This window comes from Xiphophorus hellerii, chromosome 8, assembly GCF_003331165.1.
Source record: "Xiphophorus hellerii strain 12219 chromosome 8, Xiphophorus_hellerii-4.1, whole genome shotgun sequence".
Taxonomy (NCBI): Eukaryota; Metazoa; Chordata; class Actinopteri; order Cyprinodontiformes; family Poeciliidae; genus Xiphophorus; species Xiphophorus hellerii.
Window position 1 is genome coordinate 13,903,724 of NC_045679.1, and position 27,978 is coordinate 13,931,701.

At 37.2% G+C, this 27,978-nt stretch overlaps 1 protein-coding gene across 3 annotated transcripts in view; it reads right to left on the reverse strand.

The window, feature by feature from the left end:
• Nucleotides 1-27,008, reverse strand: part of rai14 (retinoic acid induced 14) — a 42,394-nt gene extending 15,386 nt beyond the window's left edge. For 2 of the 3 annotated variants that reach the window (XM_032569815.1, XM_032569814.1), the window contains exons 1-7: nucleotides 26,740-27,008; nucleotides 25,011-25,095; nucleotides 5,957-6,087; nucleotides 2,808-2,896; nucleotides 2,581-2,645; nucleotides 1,392-1,449; nucleotides 1,140-1,210 (exon numbers count right to left, since the gene is read on the reverse strand). In XM_032569815.1, coding sequence (XP_032425706.1) covers nucleotides 1,140-1,210; nucleotides 1,392-1,449; nucleotides 2,581-2,645; nucleotides 2,808-2,896; nucleotides 5,957-6,087; nucleotides 25,011-25,046 — 450 coding nt within the window. In that variant the 5' untranslated portion in view covers nucleotides 25,047-25,095; nucleotides 26,740-27,008. Of the gene's footprint in view, nucleotides 1-1,139; nucleotides 1,211-1,391; nucleotides 1,450-2,580; nucleotides 2,646-2,807; nucleotides 2,897-5,262; nucleotides 5,293-5,956; nucleotides 6,088-25,010; nucleotides 25,096-26,739 lie in introns of those variants that run through there. The other variant, XM_032569816.1, reaches the window with a different exon arrangement.
• Between the last annotated feature and the right edge of the window lie 970 nt (nucleotides 27,009-27,978).

Sequence of the window (27,978 nt, forward strand, 5' to 3'; positions counted from 1 at the left end):
GGAAAAGTAAATGATCTTCAGTGAACATGACGTTATGATTTCTCTTGGTTTTTAACAGAAGACAGAAGTAGGTTTTTGCTTTTAAAGAGAGAAATATGGCTGCCTTCAAAAAACTAATTTTAGTGAAGGCTAATGATTAATTGCTAACAGTTTTACTAGCTTTACATCTACATGTAATTATTATAGCAATAATACAGTTCTATTTACAGACACCTGCTATGAATTCACCTCAAAGTCCTGAATGGTTATGTCAAAGAGAGGCACTATGTTTTTTTTATGAAATTTAGAACTTATATGTATAAAACCATGGCTAACATCTGTTTTAACCTGGACATAAATTATCAAATTTACAACTAGGTTCAATGACAGTTTAGTGGGTGTCATAATATAGTATGAGTTTATTTCTAACAAGCCAGAAAGAGCATAATAAAATGGAAATAAACTTGTTTTTCCCCCCCTTTCTTATTTAAACACATACACAAACACACACATGCCATTTCATGGTTTCACTTTCCAGCTGGATAAAAACCACAGGCATGGTCTGTCACTGCAATGGAGACCACATGTCTGCACCATAAGTTCCCACAGAACTCTGACCTTCTACCTTAAGCGCACACACGGAAATTAATCTTCAAACAGATGACAAATGAGAGGAAATGTTGGCTCATGAGGCTCCCTTCTACTGAAGCACACTTGCTGCAGCTAATTTACATATGTCAGTGTTTTCTTTCTCTGAACATAGTCTAGAAATGAACAAAGAGGCGCTCCCTAGAAGAGCACCTCTGAGCACTATCAAGGTATGCACCAAGGTTTTTCACCAGTTGCAGTTTCAGAACTACACATTTTTCTGCCCCGTCACACTGTCCCTCGAGATTCAAATCCTTTGATGAGATACAAAGCAAAGATGGGTTTTTAATTTTTTACATTGATCAACTGTTAAAATGCAATTATGTTCTAGATTTTCCAGACCTATTTTCATTTAATTTAATTGAAGGAAATTCTGAATGGTCCTTTGTGGGAATCTAGATAAATGGATGAAGTAGCAAATGTGATGACAATGTCACATCGCATTTTAATTCTGTTGGAAAGAAAAAGTAACAGTGGGTTAGATAGAGCAGAAGATGTTATAAAATACATACTATATCTTTTTGGTTGATGGGGGTTTTGAGTTCACACAGCAGCTGAACAATCTGGACGTTCCCACCAGCAGCTGAGGATCAAATGAAAAGAAACTCTTTATCATTTAATTCCATATTTGGAGGATGAATTTTATCCAAATGAAATTACAGCTTAAAGTTAATCCTGCAATAAACATTCCCACGTTCAGACCAAGTCTATATAAAAGTTCCTCTGTATAATTAATTTAATTCTAAGGCTGCTGAGATACCTACCAGCATGATGCAGAGCAGTTCTTCCTGAGCTGTCCGCTGGATCAACAGGACATTTACTCTGGAGTAAGAAGAGAGCGTTATTTAGCAAATGCAAAATTTCAAAGTGGACAAGCTGAGTTTTTAGCTATTGTTTCTCCCCAAAACACTGAAAAAAATCTGGAAGAAAAAAAAACTCACTTTGTTTTTTGTTACATTTGGTCTTTCATTTAGTTGACTGTTTTTTCTGAATAGCAGACAGCAAGTAGTTGGTAGTTTATGCAATCTGACAGAAAGAGCATTCAAGATATCTGCTATGCAGCAGAATCTAGTTTGAGCAAGGAGGCAGGGTAGTGTGCTGCGGTGATGCTGCAGACTGTCATGAGGTAGTCAAGTCAGCAGATGAGAGTGGGAATAATGTGTGTTACTGCCTCTCTGTCCTGCTGACCTACTGATCTGTACACATATTCAGCAGGGTAAAGAAATGAAGCCCTTAAACTGTCTGGTTTCAAGCACCAAACAACAATTCAGACAATAAGCTTCATTTGGTTCAGATCTGTCATACATTTTATGTTCTCAGATTGTAACACAGAATTTAAGTCAAAAAATGTCAGATGATGCTTATATTTGTTGACATTAAACCTATAATTTACAGTGCATTCAAAAGTATTCATCCCACTCAAATTGTTAAATAACTTTACAACTAGAAACTACATGTACTTTTGGATATTTTATGTGATAGACCAACTAAAAAATAGCACAAGTTAAGTAGAAGGAAAATTATGATACTTTGTATATAGCTTCTCTTTAGCGTCTGGGACAAATGCTGGTTCAAAGTGTTGTTTTGGAGTTGGTCTGAATGCAAATGCATGCAACCCTATTTTTCTTTGTACAAATAGTTGTAAAGCCTTGCTTCATTTTACTATACTAGATAAATATGCACCAGTTTGTGTTGAAAATTTGAATAAAATAAACAGAAATTTGATTCTGTAATATGAAAAAAAGGGGTAAACAGTTGGTTCAAATACCTTTGCAAGGTGTTATAAAGCTCAATTTGGTTTTAAACACACACGTGTTGTACGTGTTGACAAATCTGAAATTATTCTGACACAATATTTTAAAGGGTTTATTACATGAATTTAGTCTAGGTCATTAAACATTATTATTCTATGATGAACTATGTTTTCTTAAAACCTTGGCTTATGAACATTACCTGAATAAGCCTCCTGCAACATTCCAGGTGATTGTTTTTGGCAGCCAGGTGTAAGGGAGTAAAGCCTTAACAAAGAGTAATGAAAATGTTTTAGTTAAGACAGAATTAATTGACACAAAAGAAGAGCAAGATACAGCTACAGAGAATTATAGAGATAATAATATGAATTCTTTCTAAGAGTTTTCTTTTACAGTTACAAGAATGTAACTTGTGACTACAGTACATACCAGCAGCATCTGTAACTGAGAGGTCAGCTCCATGAGCCAACATCACGGCGAGGCATTCTGTTAGGCCACGAGCAGCTGCTACATGAAGTCTGTTCACAAATCCAAAGCGAGGAACAAATTAGTTACAGAATTACAACAAGCATGTTTACATGACACCTCATTTGTAACACAAAAGTCTGATGTTCCGTAAGGATTTTTATTTCTATTCCTGTCTCACAGAATCCACAGCAGCTGCACATCTCAGCCGCAGCACGGACCACATTACAGCCACGTGCCGGTGAGCAATGAAGCTTGGTGCCGGTTTTACACACATGAGGTAAGTGTCAGGGAAGCGGCTGTCAGTAGAAACAGAACCAAAACATTTCTCAATCATATGGAAATCATATCAACTGCATTACTCTGGCTACTGTAGATTCAGTGTAAAGAGAGTATGGCAGTTTTAAAAACATGCATATTGGAGGTCTTCATTTACAAATTACAAATTGTAATTAGTTTTTTTATATATATATTTTAGCAACCTTTCACTTTTATGGCCATGTTCACTGCTAATCAGATTAAATGACATCTTGTCTACTGTTTTTGGCTTTTATTTGATAGAGAAAATAATCAGTAATTTTGTTTAAACTTTAAAGTATGATCTTGCTTTTCACACTTGTCTAAATTAGAGACCCATTGTTTAGCTTTTAGAACAAAGATTTTTCATCCTGTTTCTTACAATAAGATATCTTATTGTTAGTCCATGAAGCCATGAAGCTAAATCTAATAAATTAAGATACTGACACTTGTTAAAAAAAAAAAAAATAGAACAGATGCCTAGAGGAAAACACAATTATCGAATGATTTCTTGAAATCAAGGTAACAAGAAATACCCCTATAATAGCATACATTCAGAATGTATTGAGAATTTATGCTGAGATTCAATATGTTTTTATGAAAAGAACAATAACACAGTTGTGAGGATGTATGCATGAACCACAGATGAGGGACGTTGATACACCCAGCAAGATGCCAATACAGTGAATGGAGAAGACAATGGTGAATGGATTTTAACCAGTAAAAAAATATTGTCATGTATGGCTCTTTGTTATGAAAAATGTTAGCCTAAAAGGAATAGTAGGTCTGTTCATTTTCTATGTGAAGTGATTAATAGAGGCCTATGAAATAGGGATCTCTATGGTGATTGTTCTTGCTGCTGGAAAAGTCTTATTTTTTGCCACCATGGACAAAACTGCAGATGTTCAGTGTTTTCAACTGACATTGGAAACAATGGTGTCTTGAAGATAAAAGATGTCTTGATATGGAGGAGGAGGAGTCATCTGGCCAGCTACAGCAGGGAGGATATATGGTGTGCCAGAGGATGGGCCAGGCAACTCCTAGCAGATTTGTTAACAACACAACAAACTCACTCCAACCTAATTCCTGTTTATTTTTGTTCCATCGACAGCAACATAGATCGTTCACAGCTGCAAGCCCACACAAACCATGTAGACTCATAAGTAGGACAAAGCTGGGCTTCTGCTTTTGACAGACTACAAAGAAACCTCACTAGCTCTGTATCCAGATAAACAGGGTTGCAGTTCTGGCAGCTAAGATAAAATGATAAAGCAGTGGCTCAGCTGCATTAACGTCTTAGCAGAGCTCAGAAAACAAGAAAAGCCTAAAATCATCAGCGCTTAATGCCTCTCAGATGTTATGCCATATTCTACATGTAACAGTCGTGAATACCCATCTGATGAATGCCCAGTCCATTTAAAAATATTTTAGATATGTTGTAGAACACCTTCAAGAACCAGCTTTTATTTTTTAACTGAAAGTTATATAAAAGAAAACACATGTGAGCACCTCTCACATTACAACATTAAATCTTTAGGTTTAAATAAGTTAATTAAGTTTCTTTAGTGTGTTGCATCAATAAGCACTTTCACTGTTTTAGGAAATACGAAGGAGCTGGATTAGTAAAACACTCTAGCAATTTCTGTGTACCTACAGTTTTGACAGTCTTGTTCCACTGGGTTTCTTTGGACCAATTACAGTTTTAAAATACTGCCTCGTGCCTTTGAATACAATAACTATCAAGCAGTATGTGAAGCATACGTATGAAGAGGTCAATCAATACAATTCCCTTCCACCTCTGAGAGCAGAATGAAATAAATAACAACCGGTGTACATGCCCTGCCTCCCCTTACTGTGTACGTGTAGGATGTGCACACACAAAGCAGCATACAACAAGCTCTGCATGGCTTACAAATAGGTTTTATTACCATAGAGATACTCTATATGTGATCTGTAAAGAAGTTCAGTTCAAAACCATCACAATCATGTTGATGTATCAAAATTGTGAGTGTACATCCGTTTGAGCGGATATAGACAAAAGGTCAAGGATTAGTGCTGGCCATGAAATGAAAAGGCTGTGTGTTTGCAGCGGCTCATGAAAATCTGCATATTTGTTTCTCACTGCATCTGATCCTGTTTCCATGCACCTAGCTCTGTGTGAACTGCTCAGCATGCTGCAGAAAAGGAAAAAAAAAAAAGGAGGTCAAATATGAACACCTTGATAACACAACAAACTCAAACAACTTGAGTTTGTTGTGTTATCAACAAACTCAAGTGCTGAGGAAACAAGCTTCCCTGATACTGCAGACATTATTTACTTTTGAAACAATGAATGCGATCTAGGCTGCATGAAGGCCAATGTTTCAAGACATATTTTTAGGAATTCATTTTTAATGTTGTGTGTTGGAGCATAAAAGCACTTTCATAAGCTAGTGACCTTGGAAATGCAGTTTTCTGTTGACTCCTTAATTAAAAAGAAAAACAAACAAACAAAAGAAAAACCAGACTAATAGTCTTGCAGTCCAAAGGACTTCCAGATAGTTCTTCGAGGCTGAGTCCAACATTGTATGCTCATTCTTCAGAAATCCCTCCCTGTCTTTTATTATGTAAATGACTCCCTCTGAAGAATTCCTTTCTATGAGAAAAAAAATAAAACTAGAATGGGATTCTTGTGCATTAATTAAACAGTCATTAAAACATAACTGTATGTTTTTCCTGGCATAATCAGATTCCTGTGTTGATTTCTTAAAAGCAAAGGCACACAACCAAAGGACAAACAAAATCAAACCTAAGCAAATGATCAAAAGAAAGCTTACGCTGATTTCCCCTCGCCATCCAGCTTCGCAGCATTGGCACCTTTCTTAGTGAGAAGGGACACAACTTTGTCCACCTCGCCATGCTCCACAGCAGCAAGCAGGCGCTCGTCGTTTTTGCTCCACTCGTTTACCTAAAGGACAATTTGAAGAAAGAAGATAAGCCACCTGAATGAAGCATAAAAATACACTATTCACAAAAAAACTATTACAAAAAACAGAATGTATTAAGTGGAAGTGAAAATGATGCAGGACTGCACATGACTATGTTTGAGAAAACAAGAAGTTCACAAAATAGGTCATGTTTTTGTTGACCTGGGAAATTAACCAGGATCAAAGTTGCTCAAAATGTTTTTCAGAAGCTCATGTCACATTGTCGTTTATATTGCAGAAGAGCTTCCCAATTATTGTTTTCACACAAATATTTTACTGTATATTTTCTACCGTAAATATCAACAAACATCTGCCAATATTGAATGACATCTTTTCTTTTATTTTAAATAGGGTTAGGGTTAGAGTTGGGAAATTCTGAACTATATACTCTGATAAACTTTAAGAACTTCAATAAAAAAATGCTTCAGTTACATTTAGAGTTGCAAGGGATGCTAATAACTGTGGCACCATCAAAATAATCTACAATTTAATTCCAAATTCAAAATATTGTTTAAGCATAAGATGCTATTATTATATGCTGCTATATTGAGGATGCATTAATTTGCAAGTTTTTAACACATATATACCACATATAATAAATGAGTAGGGTGCTGTATGACAATGGGTGTTTTAATTCATGGGTTTTTTTCCTACCTTTATTTTAACTTCCTTGGAAGCTCTGACAATCTGTCACTGTGATTTAAACATCTGAAAATCTAAATAAATCTAAAGAACATCTAAAAGGCTGAGAAATCCAAAACCTGAGGAATAATTCTTTGAGAGAACAAAATGTTATTTCACTCTGCTATTGCATGTACACGCCAACACGCACCATTTGTTTTCATATAGTGAGCACACACTGGGAAAAGTTCCAGAAAGAATGAGCTCTGAGCAACAACATACACAAACCAAATGGCCACATAATGCGTCACTGACAGGCCATTAACACCAAAACAAGTCATGGACTGGAAAGCTTTAAGGATGACCTCATTCACATCTCATGCTAAACACAGTCAAATGAAGTTTGTTGGAATAAAATACCACAGAGCAGAGATTTGGCATAGAAAAAAGTATGTAAAATTATTTGGAGAACTAAGTGAATAAAAGAGAAACTCCATTTGAAGTACTTTATGAAAGCAGGTTGAAAAAGAAGGAAAACTGAACCCTTGGCCCACTGACTTGGTAACATAAGTTCATTAGTCAGCTCTCCCTGCAGCCACCTGTGCGTATTAGTCTGCAGTCCAGTATTAGTATCTGACCTGATAGCCCACTAACCTACACATGGAAGCTGGTGGAGCTCTGGCTCCATTGATGCATGTGCTGAAGCTTATTTTAGAAATAGCAAAATGCCAAGTTATCACTACAGGGTGTAAATAGCCTCTAGGGCAAACACCCAAGTGCGATCACTGCAGTACATTTTGCATAGCTGGTGGAAACTGGAGGACTATAAAAATCCCCTCAATCACTGGGACAGCTAAGGTGACCACCACTGACCTCTGCTGCCAAAGACACAAAGTCACTAATATGGAAAAGTGACATGAATACTGGAATTAAAAATATGGCTTGCAGAGGAGAATTTTCAAGTTTGGAATATAAGAGTCTCAAGTTTAAAGAGCTATACAGAAACAAACATGCCAGATGGATACGGTGTGAAAAAAAGGAAAGATATACGGAAAAGAGTCCCATGTCCACTGCCAAGTACAGCGGAGGATCTGTGATGCTGTGGGCTTGTTTCTCCCATGAGTCTGTGTGCGTAACCATTATTTTTCTCAGATTACAAAGGAAAACAGACACTTGAATTCATTCTCATAATCAATGAAAATGACTGCAGCTTTATCTCACTGACTAGCTGACTGGCCTCTCCCCAGGAAAAATCTCTACCAAAATAAAAGCATGAATTTCCATGCACAAATTAATCTGATAAATTTAAATGATTTATTAGATATGAAAACAATCTTCGTCTGTGCTCATCTCAGTTTCTACACCTAAATGATACAGAAAAGATGTGGGGTGAGTTCGAGGGAATAAAATACAGGAGGTGGCTGAGAACTCCGAAGAGATTTTGTACAACGCAATGGTCGCAGATCTATTTCTCTCTGTATGCTCTAACTTTGTGAAATTACACTAAAAGAGAAGACTGGTTGACGCCCTGTTGGAAAAAGCGGAGTTTCAATAGCACCAAAAAAAACTAAGCTTGACTTCAACAGGAAAAAAAACTGGCACTTTTCTAAATAACCTCCCAAAAAGAAGAATCTGTAACAATGAGTGGCAGGCAATGAAACACAACACAGTGGGAAATATCCCTGCTACACCTCCTTGTGGAGTACAGGTTTCTTTTCTTCCTCTGTCTGCCTGTAAAAAAAAAATAAATAAAGAGCCTCATGTTTTTTTTAGTCATATGTTTGTCATTTACTGCAGAGGGGATGTTTCACTAAAATAGTGAAAGTTTCCATAAGAATAAAGAAATCTGAATGAAATGTGGACATCTGAAATATATCCTATGGGACATAAATAAAGAAACATCAAAGGAATTTTGTTTACAATATTCATTTGCTCTAATTGAAAAATATGCAGCGTTTGTTCAACAGAAGCCAACGCTCCCCTTATCTTGTTTTGTGGATACCAGGAAGGGCAGATCCAACGGCTGTAATTGAGTGCCTTTATGATCCGGAAATGGTGACAAAATAAACACCCCCCCATAAACGACAGACTAATTAACACAGGGAGTTACAATAGGAATTGTTAATTTATACTCATTGTTCCCTCAACCTAAAACTTGGCCAACATTTTTTGCTTAATCCTAACTAGTGTGTGCCTTATATGGCTCAAACCAATATACCGTACTGATATCCTTTAATACTGCATCTGATCCTGTAATGTTTGCATAACCCTGTCAGGAATAAATCAATCTTAATCTTCTCATTTCCACAAGCTATCCCTTAAAATAAACTTTTCTTTGCCTATGTATGTAAAGCACCCAGACTGAGTGGGGACTTGTCAAGTTGATTTCAACCAATAAGTGATAAAAAGTCAGCGACCCGAGAGGTCCGCTGCTCAAATGGTCATTTCTGGGAAAAATTCAGTCGTGCCTATTGAATTTCAAGTGATGTGAATTATATTGGTTATGTTTAACATGTAAAAATGGAGCTAAATATGCCAGGAGAACAATAGACTTTGTCGTTTCTTAAATCTCTTAAGCAGCAAAACTTGCTAACATAAAACAATAATACTCTGACTTATTAATTTAAAGAGTGAGCCAAACACAAAATTATGCAAATACTTTAATGTTAATTAATATCCAGTCTATCAGTAATACTACAGTATACTGGAAATATTACTTCATACATAAACAACACTAGCAGTACTATGTTCTTCAGCAACATTTGCTACCGTTTGCTGTTCATTCATAAGAATACACCTCTTCCAAACATCCATGATGACTTATATGGGGAGGTAGTAGTCCCTTTCTTTTTATGAAATAAATTGTTAATATCTATAAACAGTGTAAGATAATCTGTAGAAAGGAAAACCAGCCTAATTTCCTAATGTGTGTGTTACAACCCAGCTCAGCCAGGGGGAAAGAGAAGTAACATTAAAGAAACCTAGATGTTAAGGTTTATCACTTTGGAATTTATTGTTTGGGTTTAACAAAATAAAAGGTAAAAAAAACTCTACAGTCAAAAGTTAAGATGTTATAACCGAAAAGAAAAACACAGAATAAAACAAGAATCCACAAAACAACCAGAGTTGGAACCAAAGGTCTTAACCAAACAAAACAGGACCAAAATCTAAGGTTAACAACAAACAACAAAACTCTAGTAGGCTACTATAAGCTTACATACAAAGCCCCCACAGGGACTATCACAGGTAACAAAGATTTACAAAAGCTCACAAAAAGACAATGCAGTATACAGCACTCAACCATCACTCAGCAAAGTGGCAAGCTGTCTCAGTAAAGAATCAGCTGCACCTTCTCCCAGGAAGTCTTGGGTTTAAAAAGGGAGGCCTCATCAGGGATTGGTGGAGCTGATAATTGGTGAGCCAATCAGCTCTGCTGTAGACCTCAGGGAGTGGCACAGGAGGATTAGGGCTGCAGCCAGTTCCCAATGGAGTTAATTTCATTAGAAAGCTGCAGATATACAGAAAAGAAAGAGACAAAGGAAACATACAAGGCCACCGGCCGTAACAGTGTGCTCTACAATTCTGCTTTTTATGTCATGTTTATGTTGCATGTTTTCTCTTTATCTATTTTCAAGTATTAGGTTATTAGAAGCTATGATAATTCAGAATAAGGTTTGGGCATCAGATTTATTTCCTTTAAAACTAGTTTGACATAAAAATCAAAACACTGATGAGATCCTCAGCATAAGCACTTATAGGGAAAAACTGAAGTACACAGTAGTATGATCACGTGACCCTCCTGAACAAAAGAAATAACGGACAGTCAGGACGGAGCAGAATGACGTTGACAGCACCCAGCTACATTGCAGTAGACAGGTTTAAGTGGAGCGGAATGCGCTGCTCCACTTTCGGCCACATACAAAGTAAGTGTCATCTCTGGGAGGCTGATGAAAAAAATATATAATGTGCTGGCACCGACAGCGCAAAGCCAGCACAGTTTTCAACTAAAAAAAAGGGATTTAACAGTAGTTATTTCTCAGTTGGCTATCTTCATAAAGAAAAACATTGCAAACTTGAATATTTTTATTTTTGGAGAAAAAGGTTAGGGTTTTTGCTCATAATTATATATAGTATTTAAACCACATATCCTGAGAAGCTAACTGTTCAGATCAGAGTCTACCAGAAGGAAGTAAAATTCCCTTCCTCTGCTGCTGTCAGTTCTGTTTCCTCTTGTTCTGTCTTTCCCCCCTCACGCCTCTATTTCAAGTTTATCCCTGTCTTTCTCCTTTTGTACTCCACAGTGTGTTTACATTAGAATCGGGTGTGTGTTCCCTTTCTGTCCTTAGCCTGACGCTCATTAGGACACACAAAGAGTGAGCTGATAACACTAAGTGTTTCCTGTTTGTCCAGGCCTGAGGGCTGTCTGCGAGGACAAGCGAGTACAGAGCCACTGTGTATAAGGAGTAAAAAGGCAGTTCAAGGGTTTGGAAAGACATACTGAGAGAGAAAGAGATAGCAGAGAGCTTTAATTCCCACTGTTTGCAGTCTGTTTATTCCTCTTTAACCTTGTTCTTCCTGTTTTGCACTGACCCTTTTAATTAGAAAGTTATCAGTTCTTGGAAGATAAATAGAATTATGAAGGGGAACGACAAAAAAATACATGGTTGACTTTTATGATATTACAAGAAAAATATGAGGAGTGTGGTGTACATTTGTATTCAGACCACTTTTTTCCATAAAACCCAGTCCAATCAGAAGCCACCGAATGAATACATTCATGACATGTGTGTGATTTAATATCAGTATAATTAGAGCAGTTCTGTGAAGACCTCTGAGGTCTGTTATTGATGGATAAACAGCATAATAAGCAGGTCAGGGAACAAGCAGTTCAGAGAAAACATTGTGAAGATGTTTTAAGCTGGGTTAGATTATAAAGTAATATCCCAAGCTGTAAAAGCCCCAGAGTGCAATGTCCAGTCCATCATCGAAATCAAAAAGAGTGTGACAAACTTAACAAGACACAGTCATCTGTCTAAGCAAACAGGCCGAGCAAGCAGTTGACCTGAACAAATCCACAGGTCAGATTGGAACATCTGTCAGCAGGACAATTATTAATCGTTTACCTTACAAATCAGACATTTATGGAAAAAAGGTAGGGACCACAGCATGTATTATGTTGAAGGTGAAGATTAAAACACCTTTCACACTGTGACACAATGTTGGCAGCATTGTGGTGTTTCTTCCACAGATAAATGAAAGGTCAGGGGTGATGAGACACCTTTCAGTAGATATTAAACCACACAGCCATAACTGCAACTCAGTGTCTTAGATCAAAGCCTGTATTAGAATGTCCCAGTCAAAGTCCAGCCCTAAATCCAACTTAAACATTTATGTCTCCATAGGTTCTACAGCTATTTGCATTGAAAGGTGTTTATGGATGCCTCACGTTCAAGGTTATTTATGAAAAGAAAATCTGGAAGTCATGTAACATTTTACTTCAATTAGGCCTGTCACGATAGCAAATTTTGCTGAGCGATTAATTGTCTCAAAAATTATTGCGATAAACGATAATATTGTTTGAAGATCTTTTTACACTGATTTAATGGAAATGATGTAATAATGCATGTGATTTCCTGCCAAAGATAGATACACTTTATTTTCAAAAGAACACTAAACACTGGAACTGATAAACAAAATAAACAAAACAACCAAAAACAAAAATAAAATGGATTCTCAGTCTCCATTAACAAAAAACTCACTTGGAAAAAAAAACTAAACAACATAAAGCCAAAGTGGAAATAAATACTGCATTCAACCAAAAGAGTGCAGATTATGAAGTCTGTATATTATGTTGCCCTTCAGTAATAATTAGATTTAAATAGAGAAAATGGGCACATCGACTACCTGATGCAATAGTTCACACTACATGATTTTTTGCTCCTATTTTTCCCTTTACAACAATCTTAGATCGTTGGTCTTTCTAAGATTGTGTGGTGTGTTACGTAGATCATCGTTGCCGCTCCGATCTAAATCAGGGTTTTCCCCGACTGGGAGCTTAACGCAGCCTGTTGAATGTGACAGGTGGCCAATCAGAAAGCGAGGATTCTCCTCCGTGTTTTCTGATGGAAAATTACGTCGGGGAATCCCAAACAGCTGACACGGCGCAACCCGAAGTCCAGCGGAAATTGGAGATGATATGTGGAAACAACATTAATGTTTATTCAACATGCAAAGAATATAGAAATGACAAGAGGAGGAGTTGGAGCGAAATTGCTACCGCAGTTCATAAACCCGGTAACTTTTCAGCTGTTCTTCGTTAACGTGACGTAAATAGGTTGTAATGATTTTCATTTGGTCAGGACTTTACAATGACACTAGCCACATGCATTGCAGGTAGATTGTAGTAAAGCACTGATTAATGATTGGTTTTAAAATTAGTTCACTGGACTTGTAGCCATTATTTTGTGCCCATTGTTGGACACCACACGGCAGGAACGAACCGATCGAACCGTTTTACCTAGGATTTCTGTCGCCGACAATCGGCTGGCAGCTCTAAGATCGTGCAGTGTGCGCTGGGCTTTACACTAAGGAAATGAGGAAGGGAGGCACCGGAGTTGAGCCTTTTTTCATTCAGTCTCATTAGCTGAAAGAGAAAAAGGTCGGAAGAGACGATAGTGCCGATAATTAAAATGACGTCGATAGCTTTAATTTATCGTACGATTAATCGATTTATCGTTTATCGCGACAGGCCTAACTTCAATACTAAGAACAAAAACATTAGCAAGCATTCAGTGACTGAAAGAGATTATTCAATGCTTTTAATGTGGGATAGTTATTAAGTAATATGACAAAAATTAACACTAATAATTAATTTAAGTCATGTTAAGTCAAGCTTATTTTACCCCAATGGATTTATGTCCAGAAAATAAAACTAACACACGAAGCAAAGAAATTGGAGGGTTATTTTATAACTTTTATAAAAATGTAAATCTTTGTTTGTGTAAAACTAAAATTTAAATTCTGAAAATTGTTTATAAAGGATAAAATAATTGGTTATCATGACACATTTTTATGAAAATCAAGGACTTTCGGTTTGTCTGTATGTGTCTAATCAAACATAGATTAGGAATAAAGAAGAAGTAATAGGATACAATTCAGAAAAAAGACTGCCTGGGTTAAAAAAAAAGAATGTAAAAAAAAGACTAACAGACCTCCCTATATCAGCTAGATAAGAGCAAGAAAGTCAAAGCCATCCCAAATTACTTTGATAAGTCCTTTCATCTTTTATCAGGCGGTAGGAAAACAAAACACCATCCCCTTTTCTAAATCGCACACTAACCCACATTTGTCTTTTAGAGAAGTTAGAATTATGCAGTCTATGGGATTTAATGAGAATGTAAAGTAGGTTAGACAGGAGTTAAGACGCAGCCATAAAAAGATTTACTTCCACAGAGGAGGAACATGGATGCAGGTTGAAAAAGCCGAAGAGACCAAGGAGTGAAGTACTGAGAGAAAACGGAAATGAACACAAAATGTGCAAGCTGTATAGAATAAAACATGAAAGTGATAAGAAGCCAGAGACTGACACATGTACAGTATCCCCACCCCCTCCCCTCATCAGTGGTTGCTGTTCACTTCAAACCCCTTATCTGCTGCAAAGCTGATGCTCGAATCTCCTGGAACAAAACATCCTTTCTGTCGGGCTACAGCTGAAACTGCTTACTGCTCTGTGTACTACAAACACCCACTCACACATACACACACCGCGACAGTTTAGAGTCTGAAACCAAGAATAAAAGAGTAAGCACTCTGAAAAGTTAAACAAAGACCAGATGGTTGCTCTTAGAATGAAAGATGTTGCCATCTACTTCACAATGCTGGCCAATGTAGGCCCCCAGTTAGATGATGAAACAAATTCAGATCATGGGAACATTGTTCCCCATCTGAGAAATGGACAGTATGTCTACCTGAGCCTCCCTCATAAGGTGAACTAGTGAACCTTACATGAAACGACTCACGGCTGTTTCTACTGTGGAATTCCCGATTGACAGCAAATAAAAAGAAGAAGCTGAAAAATCAATGCAGCCAAACCAAATAAGTTGTGGTTTTCATTCCAAGCATTCCCTCTCCTTGCCAGAACTTGGTCCTCACATTACCCACAATGCAACTCAACCACTAATAATCAGGTTAGCCATCTGAACGTGTCATACTCAATGCGGTTATTGTTACCACAACCCACTAGAATAAAGCTGATACAAGGAAAAATGACCACTTTTTTTAAAGCTAATACATTCTTTTTGCACTAAATCGTGACCATTAACTTATGTAATTCACATATCTCATGCTCTGGGAGGTGTGTTTTGAAGCCAGCATTCAAATGATTGTTTGATTGTTTTCCAGAACATCACTCCATCTTTGCCTAGGGTGTTTACCTGAAACTTCCAAATAGAATATTTAGGGGTTTTTCCCTCTGTGCTGAAGGATTACATCAGTCTAAAAATGTATTTCTTTTTTGCAAAGTAAAATTTTCCAACAATAAAAAGATCTGTGTCATGAGGATTCCCCTCTCATTAGAGTTAGTGTGCATATTCAGTGATGCATCTATCAGACCTTCCCTGGTCAATACTGATTTACACTTTTTTTGTCGTTTGACCTGACAATTTCTATTTGAACAGTTCAGATACGTTTTTTTGTTGTTTTTTTTTAAACACAAAAAAACAAAGAAATTTGCTGCAAGTTCTTGGATAAAGGTAGCCATTTTTTTTCATAACAACAGTAAATTCAGGAATTTTAAAATTATCCTTATTATGGATCAGAGAATTCCCCTCTTACATTTAACTGAGTCTTAATTAAAACCCACAAAGTGGATCAAACACATGTTCCCTGTTCATGTTTTTAGAGACTAACAATGGCAGGAGGTCCTGTTTAATGAACAGAGGGAAAAAATTGATTTATCAGTATCTGAGTTGTTGATGCAAAAAAAAAATTAAAACAGAAAAAGCATCTAAAGAAAATGACGACTAAAAATTATTTAAAAAACAGCAGGGCAGCTGTATGCAGTGCTTTGTAATTAAATGCAGATAGAAGGAGATTTTTTATTTTATTTGAAACATCTCCCTCTGGATTTGTTTTGGCAGATTATTAATTCATTCCTGCATTCTTCCATCCATCTATCTGCATAATCCTGTTAGGGTTTTGTCAGTAGGGACCAGGAAACATTTCCAGCAGTCAACATGCAAGAGTATTCCCTGATCAGGTTGCCAGTCCATCACAGATGCAACAGAGGAGAGGGAACATTAAAATCAAGCCATTATCCCTCAGCTCCTTCTCTTAACTAAAGAAATAACTCTTGAGAAACTCATAAATAAGATTAGTAGTGGGCTTGTAATACTTTACTCTTCTCACATATATTTGAGGTAGTTACTGTGCATAAATTACACATTTAACATTGTCACTTCCACAGGATATGGCAAAAGAGGCTTATAAATGATCTGCCTCGTAATTCCAGCATACAGCTGAAGGATTGATGCACATGTCCAATGTTACCATTATGGGTGCAGTTAAAAAATAGCCTCACACAAAACTTCCTCAAGATACAAATAGCCTCCCCGGCTCTATAAATAAACACTGCTGGGCTTGGAAAGCAACCAGTCTCATTATACTCCAGGGTTGATTATAAAGTCACTGGAGAAGGGGGGAAAAACACTGCAGCGCTCATTTAAGTCAAGATAAGGCAGGAACTTTGAAAACACACACACACACACACACCAGCATAGCGCAAAGCAAAGCACTAGAGTCCAATTAAAACAAAGCACTATACAGACTCATTGGTCCTTGTGTCAAGCTGAAAGGAAAACATTAAAAAAAAAGGAATTTGGCCTGCTAAACAGTTCCTGAGTTGTTTCCATAAACCAGCCTGTCACCTCTTACACCACAAAGAACTAAAAACTCCACTTTTAAGCATTTTCTGATACAGTGTGTTTTACGTAAAGGAAAGCTTTAGTTCTTCCAGTTGAAATGGGTCTCAGCATCCATCAATCCATCCATCTCTTGATGTAAATGCAGGCCACGTTGCTCAAAACGCTCAAAGTCATTCACCATCAGTAAATCAAACTTTGGCCTTTGAGTCTGACTGCTTTGCTTAGTTCAACAAGGTGTCTTGTTTACAGCCTTTCTTTCTTCAACATATTCATGTTCTCTACTGTTACAACTCTATAATAGTCCTTCAGATTATCCTCTAAAGAGTCTTTAGGCCTAAATATTCCCCTTCTGCTGTGGTGCTATGCAAATGTGTGTTTACATGTGTAGCACGGTAATGCTGCTTTGGCGAAATTTCAAAAATACGTGGAATAATCTGTTATGTTAGTCTCTCTTGGTTGTTTTAGTGCAGATATTTCATTTTACTTTGGGTTAAACTGATTAAGCAATATGTCTCCAGGAAGTAGTTACAAATCTGTAACCACAATGAAAAGCAAATGGCAGCAGCGAGTCTTTCACTACCTTGTTCAAATAACTACATTTACAGCAATGCTAGTATAAAGACATTCTACGTTTTATACCATAAAAGAACTCTAAGCAGACAAGTATTCTCAAAATAATTCTTCCACAATGTATAGCACAGTGGCCTCTCAAGAAACATGCACAAACAAATCTGCATGCAAATATGAGCAGACAGCAGCAGTACGCCCATCTCCCACAACATTGAGTATATTTGCTGATGTGCAGGTTTCCTGGTTGAAGCTCTGGAGTTCATATAAACAGGTGATAAAAAAAAAATGTCCCACAGGCAGTTTTTGCTTTAATTGGATCCATGTTCAAGGACTCCCCGAGTCATTTTTACCATGTCTCCCCTTGCTCTTCATTTAACATACAGCTCACATCTGCATTTACAACATTCTTCAGGGATGTTAAGAGGGCAAATTCAAGTGAGTCCTTTGCATGTTAAGCAATTAATAAATTGGGTATACAATGTGCAACATATTACAATACAAAACTCAGGTTTTCAACTTTTAAAAAAGGAAGGTACAAAAATGTTTGGAAACATGTCCCCTGTCAGATGTGGGAAAGACTAAAAGCACATTCCAAAGTTTTCCACCCTTTTCAAAGACTGTGCAGGAATCCTGACTGAATGAAGAAAGGGTCATAAATATCCGTTGGGCTGATATATTCCTGTTGACGATTGATGATGACATGGACACACACCCTTCCTCCACCTCCTCTGCCAGATTAACACGACGTTGCCCCAGAGGTTTCACTGTCACTAATGCCCTTCCAATGCCCCCAGACAGAATAAATCACTGCATGCCAACTAAAGTCAGATTTGGCCAAACCAAACACACTTATGTCGGAACAATACAAGTTGAACTTTCAAGAAAAAAATATATCTCTAACTAGACATATCTGAAATTGTAATGGATGGTGTTTTTTCCCCCGATTTTTTTCTCTCATGATTCCTTGATATGCCGAACAGAGAATCCTGAGAAACTGAGGCTCAATGTTTTTTATCCAAACATTACACAAGGCACTGTATTTTTTTTTTAAGAAATGTTTTCAGATGATCAGCATGTGATGTTCTGCTCTGTTCTGCTCCAGTTCACAACAGACACATTTCATAACTCCTGATAAGGAGGACTCCATTCCTCAGATGTTCACATAAACAAATTGATAGCCTTTACAATTTTAAGATGCCACAAATTGAGCCACACAGTGAATACACAGTTTAGGGTTTATTGTCTTGATTAACTGAAACCATAAAGCAGCTGTGGGGCGTGAGAGGAGACAGCATAATCCACACATCGATTAGACACAGAGGAGATGATAAAGGGGAGGGTGTGTGTGTGTGTCTGCTGTGGTTACTAATCTATGCATGAGTTTGTCTGTGTGTAAGCCTTGAGTAATCCTGCTAAGTCTAGCAGCTGGGGGAGTAGGTTCAGCAGTGTGATAGGATGGAGTGCAGGTTGAGTATGTATCCAAATCACAATGCAGACAAAAGCATAATGACGATTCAGTAAATTTCTAGTGTGTACATGTTTCTTCTCAACAGCACAGCTAATTATGTTTATCTAACGGCCACAAGGGAATGGAATAAGTATGTTGTACAACATTTTTAGCTTATCACGCATAAGTCATCCAGCAAATAGTTGTGAAACAGATTTTGGTAAGATTACTATGATTTTTTAATTAAAATCCACAAATACTGCACACTAAAAATGATGTGTAAAAAGCATTAAAATAGCTTCCTTTATTATAAAATGCCATCTTTAATTTCAGTAGATTTGTAGTGTGCAATGTTTCCAATAAAATATATGCATCAAAAGAGTTCTGTCCTAATTTACATATATTTAAAATTTCTAGAAGAGTGGTTTTCGAAAAGCAGGATACAAAATGTAATTTTTCTATGAATAATGCAATATGTGTGTGTGTGTGTGTCTGTGTGTTTTGTTGATTATCAGTAACAGGAGCAGGATATAGGTCACTTGTTCTCTGGCAAAACTTGCTGCTAGATCATTGGATGTTTGGGATTCCCCTCACTATGAAATTTAAATTAAATCTAAAAACGTGATTAAAAAAAGATGTCCATTTTCTGTTGAAATCAACATTTTCAAGAAGATTTTAGTTTATCAGAGAAAATCTCACCCTTATTTTTTTTTTTTAATTTACACTCTGGATCACCCAAAGTTGCCTAAAGGTTACAAATATTCTGCAGAACGCACTCGAAACACCTCTGGTCCATAACTTTTAATTCTAACTTTAAAGGGACGAAGACCTTTTCTATTTGCCGCTCTTCAAAATGGAACAGACAAGAGAACTGGCATTTCAGGTAAAGCAAATGTGTGTCTATCTTCAATGGACAAGAAATGGCTACAAAAATTAGATATTTTGCCAGAGCAAAATGTAAACAACTGGAACAACAAACATGTTAAAATATAACTTAACTGTGGTTTATCACACATGAGTTCACTTTCTCTAGCCACACCCAGGCCTGATTATTGCCACACCTGTTCTCAATCAAAACACTTCTTAAATAGGACTTTTTCGACACTTTTTCAGTAGGTTATCTGTCTTGTACAATTGTGTTCAAATGAAAAACTTTATGCTTACTAAACTGTTTATCATTTATAAGTTCACATTTCATAGTGATTTAAAAAAAAAAAAAACAACTTAAAAAAACAGTTACATGCACCACTGCAAAAAGTTAGTCTAAACCACCGAGGCAATATTTATTATTGCTCCTAAACTGCAACAAGATGCAGGAAACTGTAAAGGGTCCATGTGAGAGGCTCTTTTATATATGCATAACCATATTACTTGATTTCCGACTGTGGTCACTCTTGCAGTTCCAAGAATAAGAGAGTCGTAAAAGTGCAGGTCATGTTACTTTCATTACTGTTGATTGAAGCAGCAGATAAAAAGTAATGTAATGTAGGGCTGGAATAAATAATGTTCTTTTTCTTTGCAAAGGGATATCTTTTAATACAAATGTACTTAATTATTCTTCCACTCTTCAGATAATTTATGGATAAATTCTGTGCTGGACAGAGCAAGAATGCCTGCAAGTCTCTCTATGGCTATTTGCCAAACTGATTCCCAGAATCCAGATTATACTGTCTGTGTCTGTTAAACACTGCTCCATTTCCACCAGACTCACAGAGGCAGACACAAACAGAGAAGCTCATTTCGCTGTTTGTCTGCCTTTGTACGGTAATCCGAAATAATACACAAATCTACAAACTAGAGCAAATTCAGAACAAAGGAAAATGTAACAAAAGAAAAAAAACACACTTTTGTATGGAAATGATTTAACAGAGCTGACAAACAGGAGACATTCACTGAGACACACTGAAGAATTCCTCTGATATACTTTGTCCTTGCATAACAACACACCTGCTCAAAGTTTCTGATAAACCAACCTCCCTCATAGGTTCTGGTATGCACAGAATTTCAGTGGGAAAATACATTTAGTCAAAGGTCAGTCCACAAGACGTGTATGATGACTGTGGGACCGTGCTCACTTAGCCAGCTGTCTTCTCACCTAATCTGGGCAGAAAAAAATTAAATTGGACAAAGCCGCCAACCTAAAGCGTAGGCAGCCTTTTCACACTCTGTAGCTGAACAGCACACAGTCCAGCATTAGTGAAAGCTGATTTACTAATTCTGCTCAATGTTTACAGCAACTATGCATTGTTCTTATATTAAATGTATTATCTCAAAATCAAACATATTGCTAGGCAGAAATATGATGAAATGTATAACATTAGTGCAGGTAGATTGAAAATTGATAATACAATAAAATATGATTTTGTTTTTCTCTTAAGCTTGTTCAACCTTGACAAAGCATGAAAAATATAATCAGTAATAATCATTGAAACACTCCACCTGCTGTGGAAGTTAAAGCTAAAGACTTAGAGTTAGCCATTTTCGGCATCAGTGAAAAGTCATTAAAGTGAAGTCAGAGGAAACCCAGAGATTTTAAAAGGCATATAAAAGCCAAAGCTGTATTTTCTATAATATGTTGTGAGAAACAGAGAGAGGGAGAGAGAGACATATAAGAAGAGAGAGAGAGAGAAGCTGCATTTTCAAATTCTGCTAAATCTTTGTCTAGAATTTTGCAATTTGCTGTATTTACATTAAATCAGAAATTTAATTAAAATTATGTGCGAATAAGCTTGTTCTCACTTATATCATTAAAGTCATCGGGTTTTTGCATGATGCACTGATAATGTTCCCTGTCAGACACGTGTGGAGGTAAAACAACAAAATTAATTGAAATGAAATGCTTGATATGAATATGAATATACGTCTATTTTAAAAAAATTATAAAACCCAGACTAAATATGTATGTTGATATGAAAATCCTTAAAAAATAAGTCTATTCCATAATACAAGTCTATTAGTTCATGTTTGAAGCCCAAATATGAGAAAAATCAATTGATTTATTTAGACCTCCAAAAATAATATGGTCTTCATGACGTTAAAATAGAAAAACTCATTTAATTTTTAATGCAAAAACATGTTATATGCATCATTAAAAAGTTTTGTTTGTGCTTATGTAGCAATTTTCATTTTCCACTGAAGAATTCATTTGACTGGATTCACCAGGCCTCTGGTTTGATAGCTGCCTGGGCCCGGAGTCGTCTGACTGTGAATTAATAAATGGATCCAGAGCTTTTGCTGATACAAGTAGAACTCTATTCTAACCAGAGTCGTCTGATATACAAGTAGACTTGAATTATGTTGTGCTCTCCCTGGTAGTCATTTAAAAAACCCCAATGTTATTTTCTACTGTTATCACTGCGCTGTTATCCGTCCATATCGCTTACAAAAATAACACATCTTGTTCTCTCCCACAGTCTCCTGCTTTTTAAATGTCTGCTCCGCTTGGACCTCATGTTGTGGAGGTGTTCAAGTGAAGCCTTGGCAGCTTGTTTGACTCAGTTCACTGTGTTGGAAGAGGGCACTTAGTGTGAAACATTTCATTAATTTCTAAATCTCAGCCACAGACTCCAGTGCCAGTTATCTGGCTGGGAATATGTTTACTTAATCAAAAAGCTATTTACAATGGTACTGGGTTTCTATTATTTTGTAAAAGGAAATAAATAAAGGGATTGTTTTAGGGTGGTAGTGGAGGTCGGGAGACGGATAAATTCCTAAGTAATCTGTCATTGACACACAAAACCTAAAATAGAACCCATGGGATGTTTTCTTTCTATTAAAGTGGCTCTGGTTCTCTATAAAAAGCTGTGGAATGACTATTGGCTAGGATAAACACATTACCCTGTAAAACCTTTTTGTCTTTATAAATATCCAGTCATTTAAATTATGTAAGAGTGGACCGCAAAACTGGCAAGATTTTACTCCAATAAAAAGACTGATTTTCAATGAAAAACAATGTCTCTGATGTTTTATCTAAAAACTGATGACTGAATGTTATGTAGTTTGTCAGTGTAGAAGCAGATGGATATATTTTCTGAACGTCAAGTGGATCTTAAAAGTTTACAGAAAACTGCTGCAAGACGTTTTTTTTTTTTTTTACATGACTCACGTTGAAGCAATTCTACTGTTGATTTAAGATATGCTTGGACTCACAATGTATGAAAAAATTTAACCCCTTTTCATTTTTAACAGGCAGTTGGAAATTTCATCCCTTTTACAAAATTACCTTTCAGCACCAGAAAGGTAACCCCAGAGCATGAAGCTGCCATCACCATGTTTCAGTGAGGGTATGATCTGCACAGTGCTGTTTTTGTCAAAAAAAATACCTTTTGGGTTGAGGAGGGAAAAAATCATCTTTGGTTGAATCAACACATTTTCCTCCTAGTTTTGAAAGATTTTCAGACCTGGATGTTTTCTTTTAGAGAAATACACATTGGTTGAAACCTAATTTCTTAGTTCAGACAAAGGGACATTCAACCAGACATTCAACCAGTATATCAGGAAGTCCTGCAGCTCTTCCAGAGTTGCTGTGGCCATGCTGGCCACCTTTCTGACTAAGGTCTAACTTGAGTTTTTCTGATGTGCCACAGATGTTTTGATATAATGCCCTTCTCCTGACAGATACCTTTAAACAATTCAATCGTTTCTCTGTTACCTCTAAAAAGCTCTAGGTAAAGGATATAAATGTGAATGAAATCCTCCCAGGACAGCTGAATTGTACTTCCTTTAATCAAGTTCTCTTCTTTTTTTTATTTCTTGTATCGTTTTGACCTAATGTGTTACTTCATTTTTAAGTTGCATAATGTATCTTAAGTGAACTATTGCATAAGCACAGTGAAAACCATCACCATACTTAACCTGAAATCACAACACTAACTTGTTTTTTTCTGTAAAAGATTAAAGTACCACTGCTTCTATTTTAGTTTCCTTTGGCAACTACTGTCCACATTGTATCATGTTAATGTTTGGATATAAAAATAATATGTTGCCTAAAAGCAGCATCAACAGTTCTGTGAGCAAATGCGACAATGTGCGAGTGGGTGGGCTGCAAAGGCATGCCTAACGTGGCATCAGTTGCGTTTCCAAGCAACATCAACATCCACAGGTCTTCCTGTTCCCCTCTCCTGCCGCCTACGACTGACTGGTTTCATGAGGACGAATGTTTTGCTTCAGCACCAGCTCAACCGACTGAGAACTGCAACCCAGATTATAGCAGTAAAACGGTTAAGTAGTAAAAGTGGAAGTAGAATTCGTTTTACTGGTTAAGAGGGAACTATTTGACGTTACCATCGTGCATTGGACATTTGCGAAAACAATGGACACTATTGTACTCCTCCACAAAGCTGACTCGATTTGCAAAAAGTTTACAAATTTCAAGCAGTGGCTGCACAGTGATTGCAACATGTGGGGCCGCAGGCTTTTTCCCTCAAACAGCAATCAAGGCTCCACTAATGCTTTGCTGTGTGTTTTGGGGATAACTATGAAAGGAAGGGTGTACTCCATCTAATTCCTGTTCTGCTGGATAGTTTCTCCCACATGCCATTTAAGCAGAGCGCCCCACACACTTCTAATCTCCTGGAAACTGTCTACATAAACCAAATGTGCCTTTTACTCAGCCTTCTTTGACTCCTCTATATCTGACACACCTTCCATCCCCCACAAAAAAAAAGTTTTGGGGTTTTTTTTCTGTCAGAATCACAGACTTTTCCTGTTAGCTGTTTGGCTCTGTGTCATGAGGGGTCAACATGACAACAGATGATTCAGACGGTGTGGAGACGCCTCACTTCCTGTGGCTGTAAGAGAGCATGTCAAACCCGGACCAAATGAATGACTGTACCAACAGGGAGAAATTCCTCCCTAAAGACTGATTCATAGTGTACAGGATAAGATCCTGGCCTGGAATAGTGAGCAGTTTAAGGAGTTGTTGCGAACTTTGTGGGACAAGCCTGGTGTATGAGTCTGTATCCTGCGCCATAAATAACTGCTTTGCCTTGCCAGGATGTCAAAACGTCTAATGACATGCACCGTATGAACTGAAAAGCTGCTACACAAAAAAGAAATCAATCATGGCAAACTGTCTTTGGTTTATAAGAGCTCTATGGGGAGCTCCAAATGAAATACACAGACTTCATCAATAAAGAGTATTTATTTACCCTTCTACCTCAGTTTGCTTTTTCTACCAATAAGCCATAGGTTGCTGTTGGCCTTAAAGCTGAGAGATTCTGCCAGAAAAATTCTTCACGATTTCCTTGAGCCAAACATACACAGACAGTGAGTCAAACCACTCACAGACTTATACATGTGCACACACACAGTTTATACAGTCAGGAGCATATGTCTGAATACTTACATCAGTTTTCCTAAACTTGGCTTTAAGGCTCTTCATGTTAAGTCTGATCCATGCAGTCAGTCACTCAAATTGCTTCGCTGATCTCCTGCAAAGAACAAAACACAGATGTTTAAACACGGCCTCAGTGACGCTTCCTCCTATTTTAACTGTGACTCTGAAGATTTCTGACTCATCAAGTGCTTCGGGGATGTTTCTTCCACAAGGTAACGATGAATATGAGTTGAAAATATATCATGCTTCAGCGGTGAGCCACGAGTTTCACATTGAGTAAATCAACACAGTTTTTACAACACTACAATGTCTAAAAATGACAGTTTCATTAACAAAAAGCTCAGTAGGCAATAAACCTGTTTAATATCCAACTATTTCACCTCAGTTAATAAGCAACTGTGGCTGAAAATTCCATTTGTCCCAAAAAGGATGTTATAAATCACAAAAAATCCCCAGGGAACCAAAGTTTTGTTTCCTAAGTGCCTCAAGCAGTTTTCAGTTCTTTAAGCATCCAAGCATGTTAATTACTTCAGCAACAGGGTTTTATTTCAACTAAGAAGCAAAAATACAGTGCCTTGCAAACGTACTCTAACTCCTTGTGCTTTTCCTTATGTAAAAAAGAACATTAAACACCAAAAACATCAACTTCAGTATAGAGCATTTTGAAGTCTATGCTGCATAGACTTCAATATATCTTAAATGGATGTTTTGTGTTGAAACAACACAAAACAATGCATAATTATGAAGTGGATCAAAAGAGGTTGTTTTGTTTTTTGCTTTCTGATAAAAAAATATTTAAAAAGTGTGGCATGCATTCCCACCACTCAACAAGACATGGACATTTTTGCCAATTTCTCTTTGCAAAATAGCACAAGTTTAGCCGGGGTTGAAGGAGAGTGTCTGTGAGCATCACTTTCACAGATTCTTAACTGGATTTAGATCTGAACTTTGACTGGACCATTCAAACATAAATATATCTACTGAAGCATTCCACTGCAGCTCAGTGTCCTGCTGGAAAGTGAACTTCCATCAGACTCTCAAGGTTTTTCCTGTCCTGTACTGAGCTGCACCATCCATATTCCCATCAGCCTGTCTCTGCTAATGAACAGCATGCCCACAGCAAGATACTGCCTCTACCGTACCTCACTGAAGGTTTAGCAGGTTAAAGGTGTTGTACTGCAGGGTCACCTTTTCCACATGTTTTGTGTGTAGGACAAGAAGACCATATATCAGAGCACCTTTCTCTATACTTTCCATCTCTCATTTATATCTATATGCATGTCATAAAGCATGAACGTCTTATTGAACTAGAGAGAGCAAATCTATCCAACAATACAACTCGTATCAAGAAGAAGCAGCAGAATACCATTACTTGGCAAAATAAACGCAAAACATAACAGACTTGAGGTAAAACGTGTCAAGAAGGGAGAAAAGTGGCTCTCTTATCAAAGTTCAAGAGACAACAAGCAACTACGATTACAGTTTCCAATTCCCTACATAAAGTATGTGAACCGTTCAAAGCTGCAACTCGTCTCCCTCTGAACACATCCAATATATGAGGCGTGCATCCCTGCACAGCACCGAGCTGGATCAGGTTAAACGCCGTGGGATTGAACGGGAGCTTCTTTGAGGCTCCGCTGAGATTTACTTACAATTAGTTATGTGCGGTTTGGTTAAAGCAATGTCCGCAACTGCAACTAAATTACCCAATGTGGTTATGAAGCCATTAGACACTTACCTTACTGTGTTGGACTCACACGGACAAATAAAAAGAGACAGCAGCTTTCTTTCTTTCTTTCCTCTTTTCAGGACAAAAACCGATCAGCTCTTGAACAACACAGACAACAGCGAGCGGCGGTGAAGCCAAATCAACGCGGAGGATGCATTTAAAAGCTACAAAAGAAATAGTCCGAGACAACACGGTGGTTCCTCTCGGCCCGCATACATTAAAAGTTGAGCCGTTCGTGGACTCCGTCCCTCCTCTGGCTCGGGACTGAACTCAACGGCTGCCTCGGCTTGAAGCCCGGTTTAGGAAAGTGACGTCACGCCCCCCGTTCTCCATTGTGTCCCATTCATTGCCGTTAAAGGAGCATTCCGCCAAAAAAAAAATTTTTTCTTTTTTTAAAAATCCCACAGGACCAATAAAGGCGACAAGTTTAATTCCTGAAGGACCCTAGTGATTTACAAGACTTACGTGATTTTTTTTTTTTTTTTTCATAGAGGCTGTCAGTTTAGATATTACTCAGTTCCTACAACACATAAAAACAGTGCAGTATATTTCTAGGATCACCATTTTCTTTCTCTTTCTCTTTTTAAAAAATCGTCATTGTTACCAATTTTGAGTTTCTTTTAGTCTAGTCGCTGTTTAATTGTTTCCTGTGTCGCTAGAAAGTTTTCAAATGGGTGACCAGATGGACACCACTATTAATTTGGTGACGTCACAGCAAAATAAAGAACCATGCGGTCTTATACAGAGGGGTGCTGGGCAGAGTGTGACATGGACATATAGTGGCATGCTCTGATGGAAATGCCTTTGCCTACATTAAATTTAAATTGCACAAATAGAGAAATTTAATGGGTAGAGATGGAGGTGTTTGTCAGAATATTAAATGTATTGGTGGTGAATGTTTAAAACAACAAAGCCTGACCAAATAACTGTACATTACAACACACAAAAGAGGTGCGATAATGCAAAAAAAAAAAAGTAAAATAAAATAAAGAGAAAAAAATTATCAATGTTAGAGATTGTTCACTTGGGGCAAGCAAACTCAAACATAGGATGGTTATCCCTCTTGATCCTTTTTTCGCTGGAAGTTTATCCAAATAAACTTATTCTCATTCTTTTCCATAATTGTTTTCTTAGATCAGTTAGGCAACTTTTTACTTAATGCCCTAATTCTGATGGTTTGGAATTACAATTCGGCTTGGATCCAATTGTACTTTGTCTTTGGATTAAATCTGACCAGATCTAATTGAA